The sequence below is a fragment of the Pezoporus occidentalis genome, unplaced genomic scaffold, assembly GCF_034315485.1.
Source record: "Pezoporus occidentalis ecotype Australia unplaced genomic scaffold, CSIRO_AGI_Poc_V1 ctg62, whole genome shotgun sequence".
In the NCBI taxonomy this organism is placed as follows: domain Eukaryota; kingdom Metazoa; phylum Chordata; class Aves; order Psittaciformes; family Psittacidae; genus Pezoporus; species Pezoporus occidentalis.
This window is the reverse complement of record NW_026915966.1, coordinates 1352629-1369507: the sequence shown is the minus strand read 5'-3', so window position 1 is coordinate 1369507 and position 16879 is coordinate 1352629. Positions and strand designations below refer to the sequence as shown.

The 16879-nt window shown below is 48.2% G+C and overlaps 1 protein-coding gene and 1 long non-coding RNA gene across 4 annotated transcripts in view; one reads left to right on the top strand and one right to left on the bottom strand.

The window, feature by feature from the left end:
- LOC134174594 (uncharacterized) overlaps window positions 1–7106 on the top strand; it is a 34292-nt gene extending 27186 nt beyond the window's left edge. The window contains exons 4-6 of one of the 3 annotated variants that reach the window (XR_009968705.1): window positions 2090–2165; window positions 4680–4833; window positions 6082–7106. This is a non-coding gene — a long non-coding RNA (uncharacterized LOC134174594). Of the gene's footprint in view, window positions 1–2068; window positions 2166–4679; window positions 5415–6081 lie in introns of those variants that run through there. The other 2 variants (XR_009968706.1, XR_009968704.1) reach the window with 2 other exon arrangements.
- A 7707-nt stretch (window positions 7107–14813) lies between these two features.
- HS3ST3A1 (heparan sulfate-glucosamine 3-sulfotransferase 3A1) overlaps window positions 14814–16879 on the bottom strand; it is a 31833-nt gene continuing 29767 nt past the window's right edge. Inside the window, 2 exon segments of the mRNA XM_062639736.1 lie at window positions 14814–15162; window positions 15165–15520. Coding sequence (XP_062495720.1) covers window positions 14903–15162; window positions 15165–15520 — 616 coding nt within the window. The 3' untranslated portion in view covers window positions 14814–14902.

The following is a 16879-nucleotide window of genomic DNA, read 5'->3' as shown; positions in this document are numbered from 1 at the left end:
GTCTTCTCAAAGCTGTATTAGGAATGCAAATCCTGCAGTGAATCATCCAGGCTTAGGGCTGTACTTTGGCTATCAGATGACTGATAGAAAAGTGTGAATAGGCAGCTGGGTTAGTGATGGGATTAGAAAACAAATCTCATTTGGAGCTAAATTGCTCCTAAATAGTCTGGTTTGGGCTTCCACATGATGTTGTGTTGGATCTGCTCAAGACTGGCCACCTCCTGTCACCAAAGATGCGTGTGGAGTTGCAGGACAGGGATTATGGGGAAAGGTGACCTTGAGTTTCAGATGCAAGGCTTGAATCCAGTTCCCTGCTCTAGGCTACAGTTTCTCATGCCCCTGCGTTGGTGTTCTTGGATCCACCATGGTGTCCAGGGTCAGACCTCTCTGCATCCTCCCTGTTTTATTAATAAGCCAAAAGAGGGCTGCAGGCTCAGGATGCTGTTGCAGCGGATGGATGGGGTCAGGGTGGGTGTGCATGCTGTGAGCCTCTGTGAGCTCTGTTTGTCATCCCCAAGCCCAAAGAGGAAAACCCATAGTTTACAGGACAGAGAGAAAAGGTTTCACTGCTCGCTGGTTTGCTTGAAGCAAATGGATTAATAACACTTGATATGTAACTAAATAAAATCATCCTGACCCCAGTTTGCTGGCTCTCCAGGATATGTTTTGTGGGTGAAAAGGTGGCTTTCCTCCTTGGAAATGGCACTGTTTTCCCTGGTTTTGGGGTATTAAGGGAAAAAAATCTCAGGCCAGATTGGACAGAGCCTTGGGTGACATGGTCTAGTGTGAAGCATCCCTGCCCAAGGCAGGGGGTTGGAACTGGATGATCTTAAGGTTCTTTCAAGCCCGAACAATTCTGTGATTCTGTGATGTCCTCCAGCTTCAGTAGAGAGAAGGACCTACAAGTTTCTTGTGCGACTGCTCCCATGGAGCTGTGGGAGGAGGATGGTTTACCATCAGGTGAGATCTGACGTTGATAAATGTGGCTGTCTATCGGTGGATCTAGAAACCTTCCTGATGTGATGGAGCCTCCAACCTCCACCTCCCTGGCTCAGCTGTGTCCCTGTCCTTCCCACCTTGCCAGTGCCACGGTAAGGGGGGTCAGCAGGGAGCTGAGCCCTCCTTGGTGATGGAGACCTCGTGTTCTCCCTTCTCACTGGGGAGCTGTGCATCTCCTGAGGAGCAGCACAGGAGCGAACAGCTGGTGGGAACCGAGTAGTTGTGCTGGAGTAGTGACAATCTCTGGTGTAGGAGCTCTGAGGAGCTCCTCTGTTACGTGCTCTGCCCCCAGAATGAGTAAATAAAAGCCTCCTCATTTATTTATGATGCAAATAGCAACTGTGCATTCAGCTCTAGGAGTTGTTGATTATTTATTTAGAGCCTCTTGTCTCAGAGGCACTGGCTGCGTGCAGGAGGCATCTGTCTGGGTTTATTACCCACAAATAGACATTTTGCTGCTTAGGTGGTGGCTGCTAATGTTTTGAAAGCCTGCTGTGGAAATGGAAATCCTTCCAGGGAGGCACAGATCCCCTGGTCCTTCCTCTTCACAGTCAATAGCAGCAGCTCACAGCCCTACCAGCCCCTCTGAAAATCCCAGCTGCCCCATATCCCGCTCCTATGGAGCTGTTGAACGCTGAGCTCCTCTGGGCATGAAGGTTTCTGCTGTGAAGTATGAAGAGTGATGGCTAAGTTCCAGTTTCTGTCGGTCCTTATCCTCAGAAAGCTAAATGGAAGATGGGTGGGAGGTGGATGTGAGAACAACGAGAAGTATTTGGCTTAATATACTAGTGATGGTTGCTTGGAACTCCCTTCCTTTTCCCCCTATCCTATAGTGGGGGACAGACTGTTGCTGTGTACCAGAAGTGTTGGATTTAGCTTCTTCCACAACCAGTCACATAAAGAAGCTTTGCTGGGTTCCCAGAGACTTGGGCAGTGAATAGGTGCTGCTTTGGGACTGTTATCCCCAGGAGCCTTTAAATGCTTCTGCTTCTTCTCAGGTTGGGGCTGGCAAAGTTTTGGCACTTGGCTTTAGGAGGCTCATGGCACTGATTCGATACATCCTTCTCAGGTCATCCGCTTGCTTTTACAGTTGATGGAGCACAAGTGTTCCCACAGAGAGCACCCCGTTAGTGATCCATGGCATGGACCTCAACTCCAAAGCTTTGGTGACTATATTCCTGGACAGTATTTTCAATGCATGCAAAGGCAAGGAGAAGAGGGGTTGTTCCAGTGGATGGATGAGCCCAGGAGGAATAGATTATGCTGAAGGAATTCTGCCCATCCCCACTGATTGCAGTTGTGGCACCACTGGGGGACTCTATGAGGAAAAGCACCAGTGGCTGGCCCTGGCCACTGCTGCTATCCCATTATCCACCAAGTTATCCTTGCTGAAATGTCTGCCTTTAAGTATCCCATATAGGAATCCCTTACTTGTAAAATGATCCACAGTTTTCGAGGCAAGAGTTGGGTTTTTTTGAGCTTTCTTTTCAGAAAGCTGTATTTACCCTTTATTTGGCTGCCTCTCTTGCAGTCTTAGGGCCGTGGGTAGGAGTTATTCTCCTGGTACCCCTACAGTGTGTTAAAATCATTTACATCCATTAAGTCTCTGAACTACGAGGTAGAATTCATTCATACTCCATAGCACAGCTGGCCAGCAGAGGATGATTAAATCCAGACTTAGATGATCAAACTTAGGCACCTAAATGGTCCAAGCTCAGATCATTGTAGGTCTTGGATCTCTTCTCTTACAGACTGAGAAAGGGTTGCTGTTAAGCCAGATAGATTTTGCTTGGCTCCATCACTCATGGCAGGATTTCCAGGGCTTTCCAGGACTTCAGCCATTCTCATGGGTCTTCTCTGAGTCCTCCTCCAGCTTTTCAGCCTACACCTCATGCTGTGGAGCTGCCTAGCACCTTCCAGGATCCAGCCTAAATTCTGGATACCTTGTGCAGGAAGCCACCCCAGTGGGTAATGGTTAGAAAACCACTGCTGGCTAGTGGCCTTTGAGAGCTGGCAAAGATGTCTTGGAGCCCCATGGCTTGGAGAAGGAATTTCAGGTTTGAAGTGGTATGGCACTCCTATAGCAAATCATCAGTGTGTGTCCTGGAGGGACAAAAGGGGCTGAATACAGATAAACAGCAGAGCAGTAAATGTGCCTGCTCTGTGTGTGTGTCCCCAGATGTGTACACATCTGGAGCGATTTTGGGAGGTACTTAAGTACCAAAGAAACCTACAGAGATGAACAAATAGGGCTTCGGTTTGTGTCGGTGTCTCACTTGAAGCACGCTATCAGCAGCACCGGCAATGTATTTGGAGTAGGATCTCCTGGCCTTGGATTGAAGCCAGAGGGAATCTCAGTGAGGGGCTGGGATGAGGAGGGGGTAACAAACTGTTTAGAGGGCCATGAATAGCAGCTTTCATCAGCTGTCATTTCCCATTACAACTGACCCAACATGGAAATGCAGTGCAGGGCTGCACTGAACCAGGAGAGGTTCCCCTGCCTTCTGAGTCCCAGCCACCTCCATCCACATCCTCTGGCTCTTTGGAGACTGAACCTTGCAGTTTGAACCTGCTACAGTGACTGCTAAAGGGCTGGCTGGACCCAGCAGCTGCAGAACACTAGGTCAGCTCTTGCTTGGTGGCATGGAGAAGGTCAGAAGTGATCAGGACCTCGCTGTGCTTGATGTGAGTTGATGTGGGTGGTGCAGACTTGGTGTTCTGCGGCACCTAAACTGAGCATGAGGATGCCAAGTGCATGAATCTTCAAACAAGACCTGATGCATAGAGAGCCTTCTGCCAAAAGGTAGCAGAGAATTTGATGTAAAAGCAGAAATATGCTTCAGTTGCCTGGGAATGCAATATCCTCCTGAGCTGGCTTGCATATCCTCTCACAGAGATCAGCTGTCCACCAAAGTACCAACACCTTCCAAACTTGGCTGCTTTTCAGTGCTTGTGGGCTGGAGGCTAAAAAGAAAAGGAGGATGATTGAATGTCTCTGCTTCCAATTGACCATGGTGCAAAGTGCTTAAATCGAAGCCTGAGGATGGAGCTACACCCTGGGTGTATGGATGGCTGCAGGACTTCTTGGTGTCATTTCTGGTTGGAGATGGGTGTGGGGGTGCTGGAGAGGAAAGAGAGCTTGGAAAAGGAGTTTCCAGCAAGGATTAGCCAAAGGAAACGAATAGGTTTTATATTGATGAATTTGAACTGGGATTACAAAGGCAGAGAGTCATTCTCATGCTCTGAAGCTCATTCATTTGCTTCATTCTGGGTTTGGGAGGTTGGTACAGGAAAGGATGGTGGCCAAGGGCTGGGCAAGGAAATCCCCAGCACCCCATCTGATAGAATTACTCCTTTTTCTGTACTGAGCATTGTGTGCGGGCAGCTCTGAACAGGCAGTATGTGGAGCATGATGGTTGGTGCTTGCCAGTGCCCAGAGACACTGTGGGTGTGCTTGGGGGAAAGAAGGCTGGGAGGAAGGATGGGGTGGAAAAGCCACATTGCTCCAAGGCCAAGCTGGGGATGGAGCAGAGGAACGTGAAGGACAAATAGCACTCCTGCAAAAGCGAGCCTTACCAAACTCGGTGTCTCCCACCTGCAGCTCCCTTGAACCTTCCCTTTCATCTCTTCAATGTGTATTTCACTTGATTAATAAAAAACATCTTTCCTTCTCTCCGCAGAGATACTGGAGCACAGCCCACGGGTTGGGAGGGAATAGTTGCAGCTTGGCTTCTCCTCTCTGACCACCAGCCAGCTCCCTATCTCAGGATGGATCCAACAGGAGCACAGGAACTCACATCCAAGAAGCCCCGGTGCTCTGCCAGGGCCACACAGGTAGCAAAGAGCTTGATAGAAAGTCAAGTGCAACATCTGGGAGTCTTTTTTTCTGTTGCCTCCCCTGTATTTCAGAGCAGTAACTCCCTGATGTGCGTGGAGAGCTCGCCAACGCTCAGAACGCTCCAGCCTCGCACACAAACACCCAAAAGCAGGTCCGTGTCTGTCTAGGAAACCTGGATCAGAGGACAACTATATTCTGAAGCAGTATGTTGCCTCTGAGGCCCTGAGGTCCTTTGTAGGAGAACAAGTAGTAGGCTGTTCTGTTCGGTTTGTTGTTCAGCTTTAGTGCTGGTGCCCCTGGGCAGAACAGGCTGGGGATGACTGATTTGGAGATCTTGTCCTTCTCTCTTCTTCTCCTTCTCCTGCATCCTCCCCTAGGAGCCTAAAACTCAGCTAGCAGATAAGAGGAAGATGAGCCAAAATACTCCTGCGAGAAGGAAACACATCCAGGCAAAAGGGAATTGGCCTCCCTTGCTGTTCATCGGTGATGCCCCACGGACTGCCGTTAATTTGCTATCCCATCTGCATCCCGGATGGTCTCAGGCAGTGGACAGCTTTGCAAGGGGTGGGAATCTTCAGGGCTGGAACAAGGAGCATCGCTGAGGGGCTGTGCAGTCTAACAGCTTGTTTGAGGTGGTTTTCCCTGGTGTTTGTTTCACTGAGGGCCTTGTAGGGACAGAGGCAAGCCAAAACCTTCCTCATAGCCAGAACTCGGGCAGGGAAGCAGGGTGCTGCTGGGAAGCAAATGGGAAAGCAGAGTCTTTGGGTTAGGAAGGAAAAAGCCAAGGCAGGCTGGAAATCAAGAGCATGTTTAGGCAACAGAGTTGGCCATCATGGTCAAGAATAGAGACATTGGGTTCCTGAGCCTATAGAACCCCATTCCCATAATGGGGCATTTAGGGCAATATATAGCAGCAAAAAAGGGATTTAGTTCCCATTTGTTCTGTGTTGGAAATCAAGTACCTTAATAGCAGCCACAAGCTTGAAGAAGGGGTTTAACTCTTATTTTTTTGACCAAAAGCTGGTTTAGTGATAGAAGAGTTGGCTGAACTTTCAAAGTCCAGACCTGCAGATATTTAATGAATGCAGTCACAAAGTGGAATTTGGTGATTGAAGCTGTTAGCAATAAATACTGCTTCAAGAAACAGTCAGATCTGATACATCTTAGGAGGAGCAGTGAAGCATCCAAAATGCACCCGAGTAAGGTTTGTTAGTGAGTATTTTATCCTCCTTTCTTCCTGAGAGATGCCTTATCCAGCCTGGGAATGGGAGTACTGCCATGAAACTTGACAGAGTAATCACTAATACCAACAAATAGCTGAAATAGGTGGTTTCTGAACAGCTGAGCTAGAAAATGATGTTCCTGTGGACCATCCAGCTGCGAGACAGGGACAGAAGTGAAAACAATTGATTTAAGAAGTTAATTGTGAGCAGAGGAGGAGGCCAGTGTCAGTGGTGCAGGGAAGACACAAGAAGCAAACAAACCCTACAGCAAAGTCGAACTTAAACATCCACAGAAGACATGCAAATGCAGACGTTTGCTCAATGAAGGGGCCTCTGGATTGTTCCTAATGAGCTCTAATGCGAAGAGGAAATTAAAGAGCTCTGTTTTGGGCTCTGTCTGTGCTGTGCTGTGTGCTGACGGGAGGAGGACTGCACCAAAGAGGAGCGTTCCTGCTCCCAGCCTGACAGATGGGACTCGTCGGGGTTTTAGTTTGTCAGAGTGTTCTTGTTTGTTAGGCAAAGCAAACAACTGATCCAACCCAACTCAAACGTGAAGCAGAGGAGGAGCCTGGGTTTACTTCTTGAGTGAGTGGTTTTAAAAGGTTTTGCTTTCTGAAAGGGGCTTCCAAGGTGGCCCCATCTGAGACCATTTCTTCTTTTGAAATAGAAACGTCCGGTTTGCTAGGCCATAATACTTTTCGGTTTGAATTGTAAGCGAAGTATAGCATGAATGGGGCTTCTTTGCCGAAGGTTTGGGAGAATTGAAACCAAATGTTTAAACACTATATGTCCCAGCCCCTTGGCTTGCCTGAGCTCCAACGGCTGTTGTTCCTTTCAGCTCTAACCGATATTGAAACTCTGATGTTTATCCCCGTATGACTTGGAAATTGTTCACAACTTTTAGGCATTTTTCAGGAGCTCCAGACCTGTTCCTCATGTATATTTACGCTGGCAGCTGCTGTCTAAAGGACAGCTTCAGCTCCTCAAAAAGCAGAAGCATATGATAATTTTCTCTTTAGGAAAGCTGGTAAAACACGGAGTGTCAAACCAGGATGAATTCTCCCACTGGGCAGTGGTTGTGTCCAGGCAGGCTCCTTTGCAGCATTTCCCTCTGGAATGCCAATGCGAAGGGTCTAATATGCACCAGGATGTCCATGCTCTCCCTGTGAGCTCCCCGGCTTTGCGGTGTGTTGTGTCTAACAGGGCTTTAGGTGGTTGAAATGTGAGATTCCAACTTCGGATGGACATTCCTGCACTGCCTGGAAAACAAGCCATGGATTCTGATTGATGGAGGAAGGATCCACACTAGGATCAGGTGCTGTGGCCAGGGTTGGGCTCTGACCGGGGACTGGTCAACCCTTCCATTAATAAGCAGGCAGTGAAAGCCCAGATGGGATCCTGATGGTGGATGTGATGGGGTGTATGTGCATTCCTACACCAGCAGCATCTTCCAGACACCTCTTACATGAGTATCTGCTTTGGACGACACAGCTTGTGCCAGCTGGGGTAACTGCAGACCAGGCAGAGCTCATGTGGCACCTCTTACTCACCAAAACATACAGGGGCAATATCCAGTTTATACAGGCAGAGCTGGCCATGCTCTGAGCCCTGAGCAACTCATGTGGGCAGCCATGCGTATAGTTTCTTCATTTAACCTGGAATCTTCTCATTGTGGAAAATGGAGGAGTTTGGGCTCAGGTCAGTACTGGGTTTGAGTTCCAGGCAACTACAGTGAGGGTTGTTCTAGATCATGGTGTACTGATATCATTGTCTATGTCTTTATAATTTGTATGGCAGGCGGTAGAGATGCATCTATAGGGTTGAATATGCCCCTGAATCTTTGGACTGTGGCTTCACTTGGAACAGCAGACCCCATCTGAGCTTAATCAGAGCCAGAAAATCACCTCTTGTTCAGAAGAGGTGATTTAAACCACCAGGAGGAGATGGCTGCTGGCAGTCCAGCAAATCCTGTGATGCTGCTGCATTGATGAAGTGCTTGGAGGGCAAAGCACACACTCTTCTGCACCCCCTGAATGTATGGGTCCCGGGAAGCTGCTGAGGCACTGGGAGAGCCCTGGATTGCTGCAGACAGGCAGCATGCAGGGAGGCAGGTAATTAGAATCATGATAGATTCATAGGATGCGTTCAGCTGCTTTCCTCTGCTCTTAAACTTGTCCTTCTCAGGAGAATTTTCTCACTCCATTGCCATTTCTTCTGTGCCCAGGTCTCCAGCAGTGAGCAGTATAGAGAATCTATTGATTCTGTTCCATAAGCCCTGTACAAGGGACAGTAAGTGCTCCCCAGCCAACACCTCTCAGTCATTTCCTTTAGATGTTGCTCACATGCCCTTAACCCCAGCTGTTGGTGAAGGAACAAAAGAAATGAGCTGGAGAAGCTGTGGCTGAGCAGGTCTAATCCTGTCTGCAACATCACCATTGCCCCAGTGTTAATGGAGGAACTCACAGAGGCCCGATGCTGGTTCATCTGGGAAGAAGGAGCCTCCGTTACCAGGACTGTTCTGGGTTTGCAGGAGAGGAAGCAGCAAAGAGGTTTGGCAAGGGAGATGTATGTGTGGTGGATAAGCTGTGTTTGAAGTCTCTCTGCTGTGCTGAGTACCTCAGGTAACACTCACACCAGTGAATTTGGCCTCCAGAAGTTACACAGTCATCTTAAGAACTATGAGATGCTGATTAACATTATTAGTCATATTTAACCGTGCTGAAATGCAGGTCCTGAGTCTTGAAGAGCTCTGCTGCCTCCCAGCAGCTTTCACCATGAGCTGGGCCGTCCATAGGGCATTTCTTGGTCATCAGATTTGGAAGATCCTAGGCCAAGTGGTGTGCTCAAGGCTCAGCACAGCGTTGGCCTTCACTAGGAACTTCACACCCATGTAGATGATGCATCCAAAGCTGCCTTCACACAGTCCTGAGCCCAAGGGCAACATTGGACCTGAATCAATGAGAGCCTTCCCTATGGAGCAATGAGCTGTGCTGCCTCCGTGCAGCGGTGTGGACAAGCATAAGATGGAGGAGGTATCATTCCAAAGCCATGGCTGGCCAATGTCTTAGGTAATAAATGCAGTGAATTGAGGAATGCAGCCTTGTTACTGCCTGGCGGAGGGGAATTCATTCTGCACATTGGCTTCTCCCGAGCTTTCCGCCCAGGCGTCGCTGACTTCTCACCACCACATCGATATTCCTGTATTTCAGCAAAATTCCCTGCTCCTAATCTGGATAGTCCTGCCTGGGTGGAGTGCAAAACCCACACTGTTAACTCCGGATAGTGGTAATTAAAAGAAAATAAAATCAAAGGTGCTCAGAAAAGAAATGGAAAATTTTTCCCTGGAAGCCAAAAGATTATATTAAACTTTGGTGGTTTAATAAAATAGATGAAGTTTGGGAGTATATTTTCCCTGGGACTTAATCTGTTTATACATCTAAAAAAGTAAATAGAATATCACTTTACTTGACCACACAGAAAACCCGATACGGGGGGTGCTGCTCCTCTGTATATATTTCTTGGTGAATTGCTTCCACCTCAGGTTTCATGCAGTGGGTCCATTCCTCTCCTACCAGGTCAAGGGAAAGCAGGAATTCATCAAACACCGTGGCAAAATGCTGTGGACGTAGCAGGGCTGAGGGGTGGCTGGTGGGGGGAGCTGTGAAGACCTGGCTTTGCAAGGCTTTTTGCAACCTAAAGAAAGGAATATGACGGTATTCCTTGCTGGAGAAACATGGAGTGGAAGGTAAGAGTTCATAGAAATGACACCAGCAATGGCACTGAGGAGTTCAGTGGGCAGAGCCCCCCCTCCATGGAATGCCTTTAGGTTTAGAAACCTAAAATCAGACACAAGTGGGTAATTCTGTGTTTTCCCCTTTCTTCATAAACCTGCCCCCTCTTTCCAGGTTGCTGCCGCCAGCAAAAAGAGAGCACAGCCTCTCAGTACCCGTAAACTTTATTAAATGTGTGCTTTTTCATTCTTCAATTAAATTAAAATCAGTCTGTTTCATACGGAAATAGCACCAAAGGGAGAAGGATGACAGTATCTCCAGGCAAAGAGGAGGGAGGAGAGAAAACCCAGAAACCGTTGTATGGGAACAAGAATTTTTTTAATGGGTAAGGAAATGGGCAATTTTAGGTGTTTTCCTTCATTTTGGAGCCCTAACCTTGTGTATTCCAGTGTGGCTGTGGGGAGAACCGAGGAGGCTCAGGATCGGTGTTAGTCAGAATCACTCAGCGCAGGGTAGGCATGGCCAAATCACTGCTGGAAATGTGACTTCTTACTGCTGCACCCCAAAGATCTCCCTGAATGCCACACAGAGGAGCCTCCATGGCACGCTGGTGTTTATATTCCTTTTAACTGTGTGAATTACTGGGTGGCAGCATTTCCTTAGGAGTCGATTCAGTTCTGTACTGCGTGAAATCAGCGCCAACTACAACGCGGACGCAGCATCTTGGCCCTTGCTCTTGCAGAAGTGGTAGCGATGCGAATCCCAGCAGCGGAGGGGCCAGGTTTTGTCCTGCCAAAACTGCTCTGGTAAAGAAAAGCCCATTTCTCTGAAACATTCCAGGTGTGGCCAGTAGAAACACAGTGCAAAGAGCCTTCCTTCAGTTCAGGTTTGGCTGGAAGCTGCCGCTGCAGTGGGCTAGAGGGAGGTCTCATGTTCAGCTTCCTTTTTGAATAGGGCTCTACAAGCCTGTGCCAAAGCATGTCACCATCAGTGGAGAAGAACCCAGGTTTTTGAAGTCTTTGGAGGAAATAGTTATGTTCAGCACCCCTACTCTAAAGCTCCAGATGGTTTCTATGCACAAGAGCTGTGGTACCTCGTTTGTGAGGCTACGATGGATGCCCTGCAAACCCAGAGACCTGCTGCTGGCTGAGCAAGTGTAGAGGAGGGGTGTCTGTCTGCTCAGACAGCACTGAATCCCAGACTGGTTTGGGTTGGAAAGGACCTTAAAGCTCATCCGGTTCCAACCCCTGCCATGGACAGGGACCCCTTCCACTAGAGCAGCTTGCTCCAAGCCCCTGTGTCCAACCTGGCCTTGAACACTGCCAGGGATGGGGCAGCCACAGCTTCTCTGGGCACCCTGTGCCAGCGCCTCACGTCCCTCATCATAAAAGATTTCTTCCTTATGATGAATTTGGCTCTTGACAGGATGCTTTAGAAAGTGTTTCTTTTCCTCTTTAAACAAATGTTGTAAAATCTAAATGTTGCATGGTGTATAAGCCTATGCTTCATCAGTGCCTAATGGCATATTTGATTATTGAAACCTGAAAAATTTTAATACACCTAATTAGTTTCTCATTGTTAATGTATTGATTTTTCTGCTTAATAAAAAAGTAATCAAACCTTATAGGTCACTTCTTCATTTATAGCTCCTTTTGCTTTCCTCTCCTATTAATATCTGCACTCAATACTGTAGGCCTAGGAGGGGTGTGGTTTTCAATAGTTTACTTCCAATTCTTCTTAGGTTAAAATAATCTAAACTTCATGGTTGGATTTTCAAATAAGCCTAAAGAGTTGAGAGGCTTAACTGTTATTAGAGTTCAAGGCAATTTGATTGCATGACCTCTGTTAAAAGCCGTTGTTCATACATGGAGGGATTTTCAAAGATACTTACGGCCCAGCTAAAAAAATCAATTCCAGTCTCAGATCCCAAAATAGTTTTACTGGGTGTGCAGCAAGGGATTCAAACCCTCAGGAAGCAGAGGAAGTGAAATAGTCAAGCATTTAGGGGAAAGTATGATCATGTAGCCTAGTTCAGTGTGCTGGGGAGAGTTTTAGAGGCGCATATGATAGGCTTGTGTACACACCAAAGCTGTAGTTGATGGCAGTGATTTGGTGGCAGTTGTGGCAACTCATTTGTATGAAGGTGGTTGGTATTGCTACAGCTAGTTTAATATGGGAAGAACAATCTGTAGCACTATAAAGCTGCTTTATATTAGTCTAAATGTGACTGTGTAAGAGACAATAGCAATAAAGATTGATTTTTTGAATCATATGCTGAAGCAAAGTTTCATAGAGTCATAGAATGTTTTATAGTATTTATACTTGGGTACTTGGTTTGGGCTGAGGTAGAATTAGTTGTCTTTATAGTAGCTGTTAGGAGGCGGTGTTTGGATCTGTGCTGGGAACAGTGTTGGTAATACAAGGATGTTTTCATTACTGCTGAGCAGTGCTTATACAGTCAAGTCTTCTGCTCCTAGTCTGCGGGTGCACAAGGAGCTGGAAGGGGACACAGCTGGGACAACTGACCCAAGGGGTATTCCAGACCATGTAACATTATCCTCAGCATACAAAGCTGGGGGGGGGGAAGGAAAAGGGGACTTTGGGAGTGATGGTGTTTGTTTATTTGTCTTCCCAAGTCACCATTGCATGTGATGGAGCCCTGCTTTCTTGGAGGTGGCTGATCATGGGAAGTGGTGAATGAATTCCTTGTTTTGCTGCTGTGTGTAGCTTTTGCTTTACCTATTAAACTGTATTCATCTCAACCCATGAGTTTTCTCATCCTCTTCCCATTCTCCCCCATCCCACTGGGGAGGCAGTGAGTGAGTGGCTGCGTGGGGTTTAGTTACCGGCTGGGGTTGAACCATGACAACTTGCCACAGGCATCTACACATTAGCCCAACCTTAAGTCTCCTTGAAATACCAAAGAAACAGCATTCTTAAATCTTCTTTTCAGCTCAGACCTCAGATTTTGTGCCTCAGTAGTGCTGGCACTGCTTGATTGTGCTGGTCTTGTTCTTGCTGCCAGCTTGGCTCTTGCACATGGATGGAGTGGGAGGGATGGTGCCATCTCCCACTCCTGCCCCAACAAACCTTGGTGTTAGAAAGGTTTTGCCAGTCATCAACCCCCATCCTTTTGGCTACATCTTAACCCCTTCCCCCTTGGTCTGGCTGACATGGCAGAAAGTAGATTTCTCCCCTTGTCTCCAGTGACACTTTGGAAAGACCATTACTGAGAGCCCAACACTCTTCCAACTTCTCTGAATTGGGAGCTTTGAGCTCCAGCACTGAGCTGCAGAAGTGAATGACAACAGGGAGAGAAGGTCCTGGGGCCTCACAACACTAATGAAGTTATTTTAATTACCTTGGGAAATGGTCCTTGCATGCAAATCCATGTGGGTTTGTGTCTTCAGGGAACAGCATCCTCGAGAATGGAGGGAGTGTGTAGGGACAGGTAGGAAGAAGACAGTAGGGTCACACTGGAGGGGATGTGGCTCCACACCAGCAGTGGAACTTGGTGCCATAAAGTTTAGCAGGACCCAAGCTGTCTTCCTAGCTGTCAAACAGGACAACCCAAGGTGGAAATGACTCTCTTAGGTTAAATTGTAAGTTCAGATACAATTCTCTTTGGACTCCTGAAATCTGTGCTCTGCTGTGACTTAGTCAGCCCTTGTGCAGTGAGCTTGGTCCCCAGGCTCCTTCCTAACCAGATAGCCAGGTGATCCCCAGATTTGTTTTATTCCATCAGGGGATTTTTGACGTTAGACTCAGGAGAGGGAGCATCATCTTGTGTTTATACAGCACCAAGCGATAAGTAGGTGCTCCCACAGTCCAGAAAATGCTGGAGTTAAGGAGGCAGCACCTAAATGAGCCCATGGTAATACAAGATTGTGCTTCACTAACAGATTTCTGATGCTGAGACATTTCTACCAGCCAAAAAGGGGATAAAGTGGTTTGATTTGCCTGACCATTTTTAAAGCCCTGCACAGCCAATGCTCTTGTCCTGCTTCCCCCTTGGTTCTCCTTTAGGAAAGGGCAAGGAAACTTGATCATCTTCCCCTCATTCTCTCCCCTTCCCGGACGTGATTTTTGTTCATTCTTTCCCGAACAACCCTTTTCCCAGTGTTTTTCTTTTAGGACTGCCCCAACTTAAAACATTCCTCATTATGGCTTAAATAGCATCTGCCACACACTGTGAGCTTGTTTCCTGCCTACGAGTCAGAGAGTGGTGGATTCCCCATCGCCTTCGAAACAAGGGTACCACAAGCATCAGCTCAGTATGTACCTTCCTTGCCCAGCACCCAGATCCCTTCAGATGGGCCCCCTGTGCTCTGCCATCAGTGTAAAAGGGGTGCACGTTGCTGGCAATGGGGAAAACTGGTTTAGAGCCAGTGCCTATGAATGAGGCTTTTGACTACCTGGCAATTTTCATCATAGAGTCAAAAGAATCATTTGTTTTCTTTCACTTTTGGCTACCAAAATTGTTTTGTCTCAAAACAAAACAAAGGATTATTGGTTTTGGCTTCTGTAAAGGTGAAAAATAAGTTTGGTTGATGAAAAGAGCTTGATTTAGTGGGGGGCAAAAGTCAAACAAAAAATTGGGATAAATGAAACAGAAATTCACCAAAGGTTTCATGCAATAAAAAAAAACCCCTAAGGTAAGGTTTTGAAAGCCAAATTAGGTATTAAGCCTCCTTTGTTTCACTGTCAAAAGTGATGAGGTCTGGTCTCGAATGGGATTTGCAAGCCAAAATGTGGCTGCCCTTCCAGTAAGGCTCTGAGCTCCCCAAGCCCCCCTGTCACTTCCTGAGGACATCTGAAAGCTTTACACCTGCTTTTTGCCTTGCAGAAACAGGGCTGAACCTGGGGCCCATTGAAGGGAGCAGGAGACGTCGACAGGACCAGGCTGCTGCTCACAGCCTCCCTTTGCGGATGGACACATCACCCCAGTGCTGAGAGAAGAAAGAAAACAAAGCAATGCCAAAAGAAAAAAATAGAACAAATCATGTTTCAGCACAACTAGTTGGTTTTTTTTTGTATTTTTCCCTCCCTCTACTGATATGTAAAAAAAATATATATTATATTTTCCTTTTCTTAAATTATTTGTTTCAGCCTCAGTCCCAGCCGAAGTCCTGCCCCGTCATCTGGTAGAACTTCATGTTGAAGGGCCGGTAGAAGTCCCGCAATCTCTGCACCACCTCCTGGTCTATGTCGGGGTGGGTCCTGCCTTTCGTCTTGCCCAGGCAGTGGGGTTTGCTGCTGCCTTCCGCCTTCTTCAGGCACGGGAAGCCCTTGGTTTTGTTGAAGTAGAAGTGTTTGTCGGTGATGATCCTCTTGAGGCCCAGAAAGTCCTGGACCCGGCCCAGCTCCCCCGCGGGTCGCTGATGAGCCTCTCCCCGCTCACAAAGAGGATCTGCCCGATGGGGAAGTAGAGGAGCCAGTTCTCCAGGTGCTTGGCGTAGATGCCGATCTGGATGGCGCTCCACGAGGTGTCGATCAGGCCCGTAGTCCTGTTTTTGAAGGTCAGGCTCTCAAAGGTGGGGATGTCGGGCTTCTTGGAGAGCGTCTGCGTGTAGTCCGAGATGGCTCTGGTCACGGGGTCCCGCACCACCACGATGAGCTTCGTGCCCTTGGACATGGAGGAGATGCGCGCCGGGGCCTCCTTGGTGACGAAGTAGCTGGGGGTCTTCTCCATGGTGATCTGCCCCTCCAGGGTCCTGGGCATGAGGTCCCTGAGAGAGGGACAGAGAAGGACACGTTAGTGCTAAATGCCCCTGGGGGGTGCTGCTGCATGCAGTGCTCCACGATGCCCTGGGTACCAAGGGCAGGATGCTCCCAAGCCTGACACCTCCAGCCCAGAGCCCAGCTTTCCTTCCTCTTTATGTGCATTGTCCGGAGACCCATACTGCTCTCATTCAGGAAAGCATCTAAACACACTCCTGACTCCCCACGTCCTTTAACTGCCTGTGAATTAGACCTAAATCCCTTTTGCCTATTCAAGTCCTCTAAGGGGCTTTCTGAGGGTGATCCCATCTCCCTTCTTGCAGTGGCACTGTAAGAACACAGTACATGTCTGCAATCCTAATGCCCTATCCCTTTAAATTCCTCCCTGCGCACATTGGGGTTTCCTGCACATTGGCTTAAATTCCCTGGAATAACAGTGAATTTCTGGAGTAACAACACTCCCTTCCTGCAGGGCACGAGGGATTTTCATGGGCCAGGACGAGAGACTCTATCTTTTGGTATTTTCAAGGTGGCAGCAAGCTGATGTCACATAAAAATGTGCAGGATCAGCCCCCTGACCTCAGCGATTTCCTTCTTCCACCCAAAGTAATCCTACACTTTGGGAAGCTCTCGAGCTGGGAAGGGGTTTGGGGCTCAGGTCAGGTTCCATCCTGCTCCCTGGTCTCCTTGATAGTTCAGAGCCCTGCTGGGCCAGGCGTTGGGTATGGTTTGCTAAAGGACCGTAGGATTTGGACACAGGATAACCTGAGCTCCTCCATGTTAAACAAGGCAAGCCAGGAAGGTATAGGACCCACAGGAGCAGCTGTTTGCTGCTCCTCCTGGGTGCTCCCAGCTCCAGTCCTTGCCTGCCACTCCATATCCCATCCCCTCACGTTCCCACTACCCCATGTATCGCTCCCAGACAGGAGCCAGCACCTACACTGATCCACACCATCATCATTTGGTTATACACAAACCCTTCATCCCTCCTTCCATGCTCTCAGCGGTTTCCCTCTCTGCAGCTCAGCCTCCTTCCAATGGGGGGGAATGGGAGATGGATGGGAGGTGGCTGCAGGTTCACCACGGTGCCACCAGCAGTTCTCATGGCAACTGAGTCCTAGGGAGCAGGGACCTGCATCCCCCCCATGCCCTGACCCCGTGTCTTTGACCCCGCTGTGGTTGCAGCACCGTGTGCGTGATGAACGGCTCCTTGCCTGCCTCATTGTTGCCGTCCTGCAGCAGCAACATCTGGTTTGCAAACCTGTGCAATATGCCAGCAAAATTAAACTCATCTATCAAACAAAGCAACAATGAAAAGCCAACAAGGGCTAAAAAACACCAATAACAACCAAACCCCAGGCTGAGTC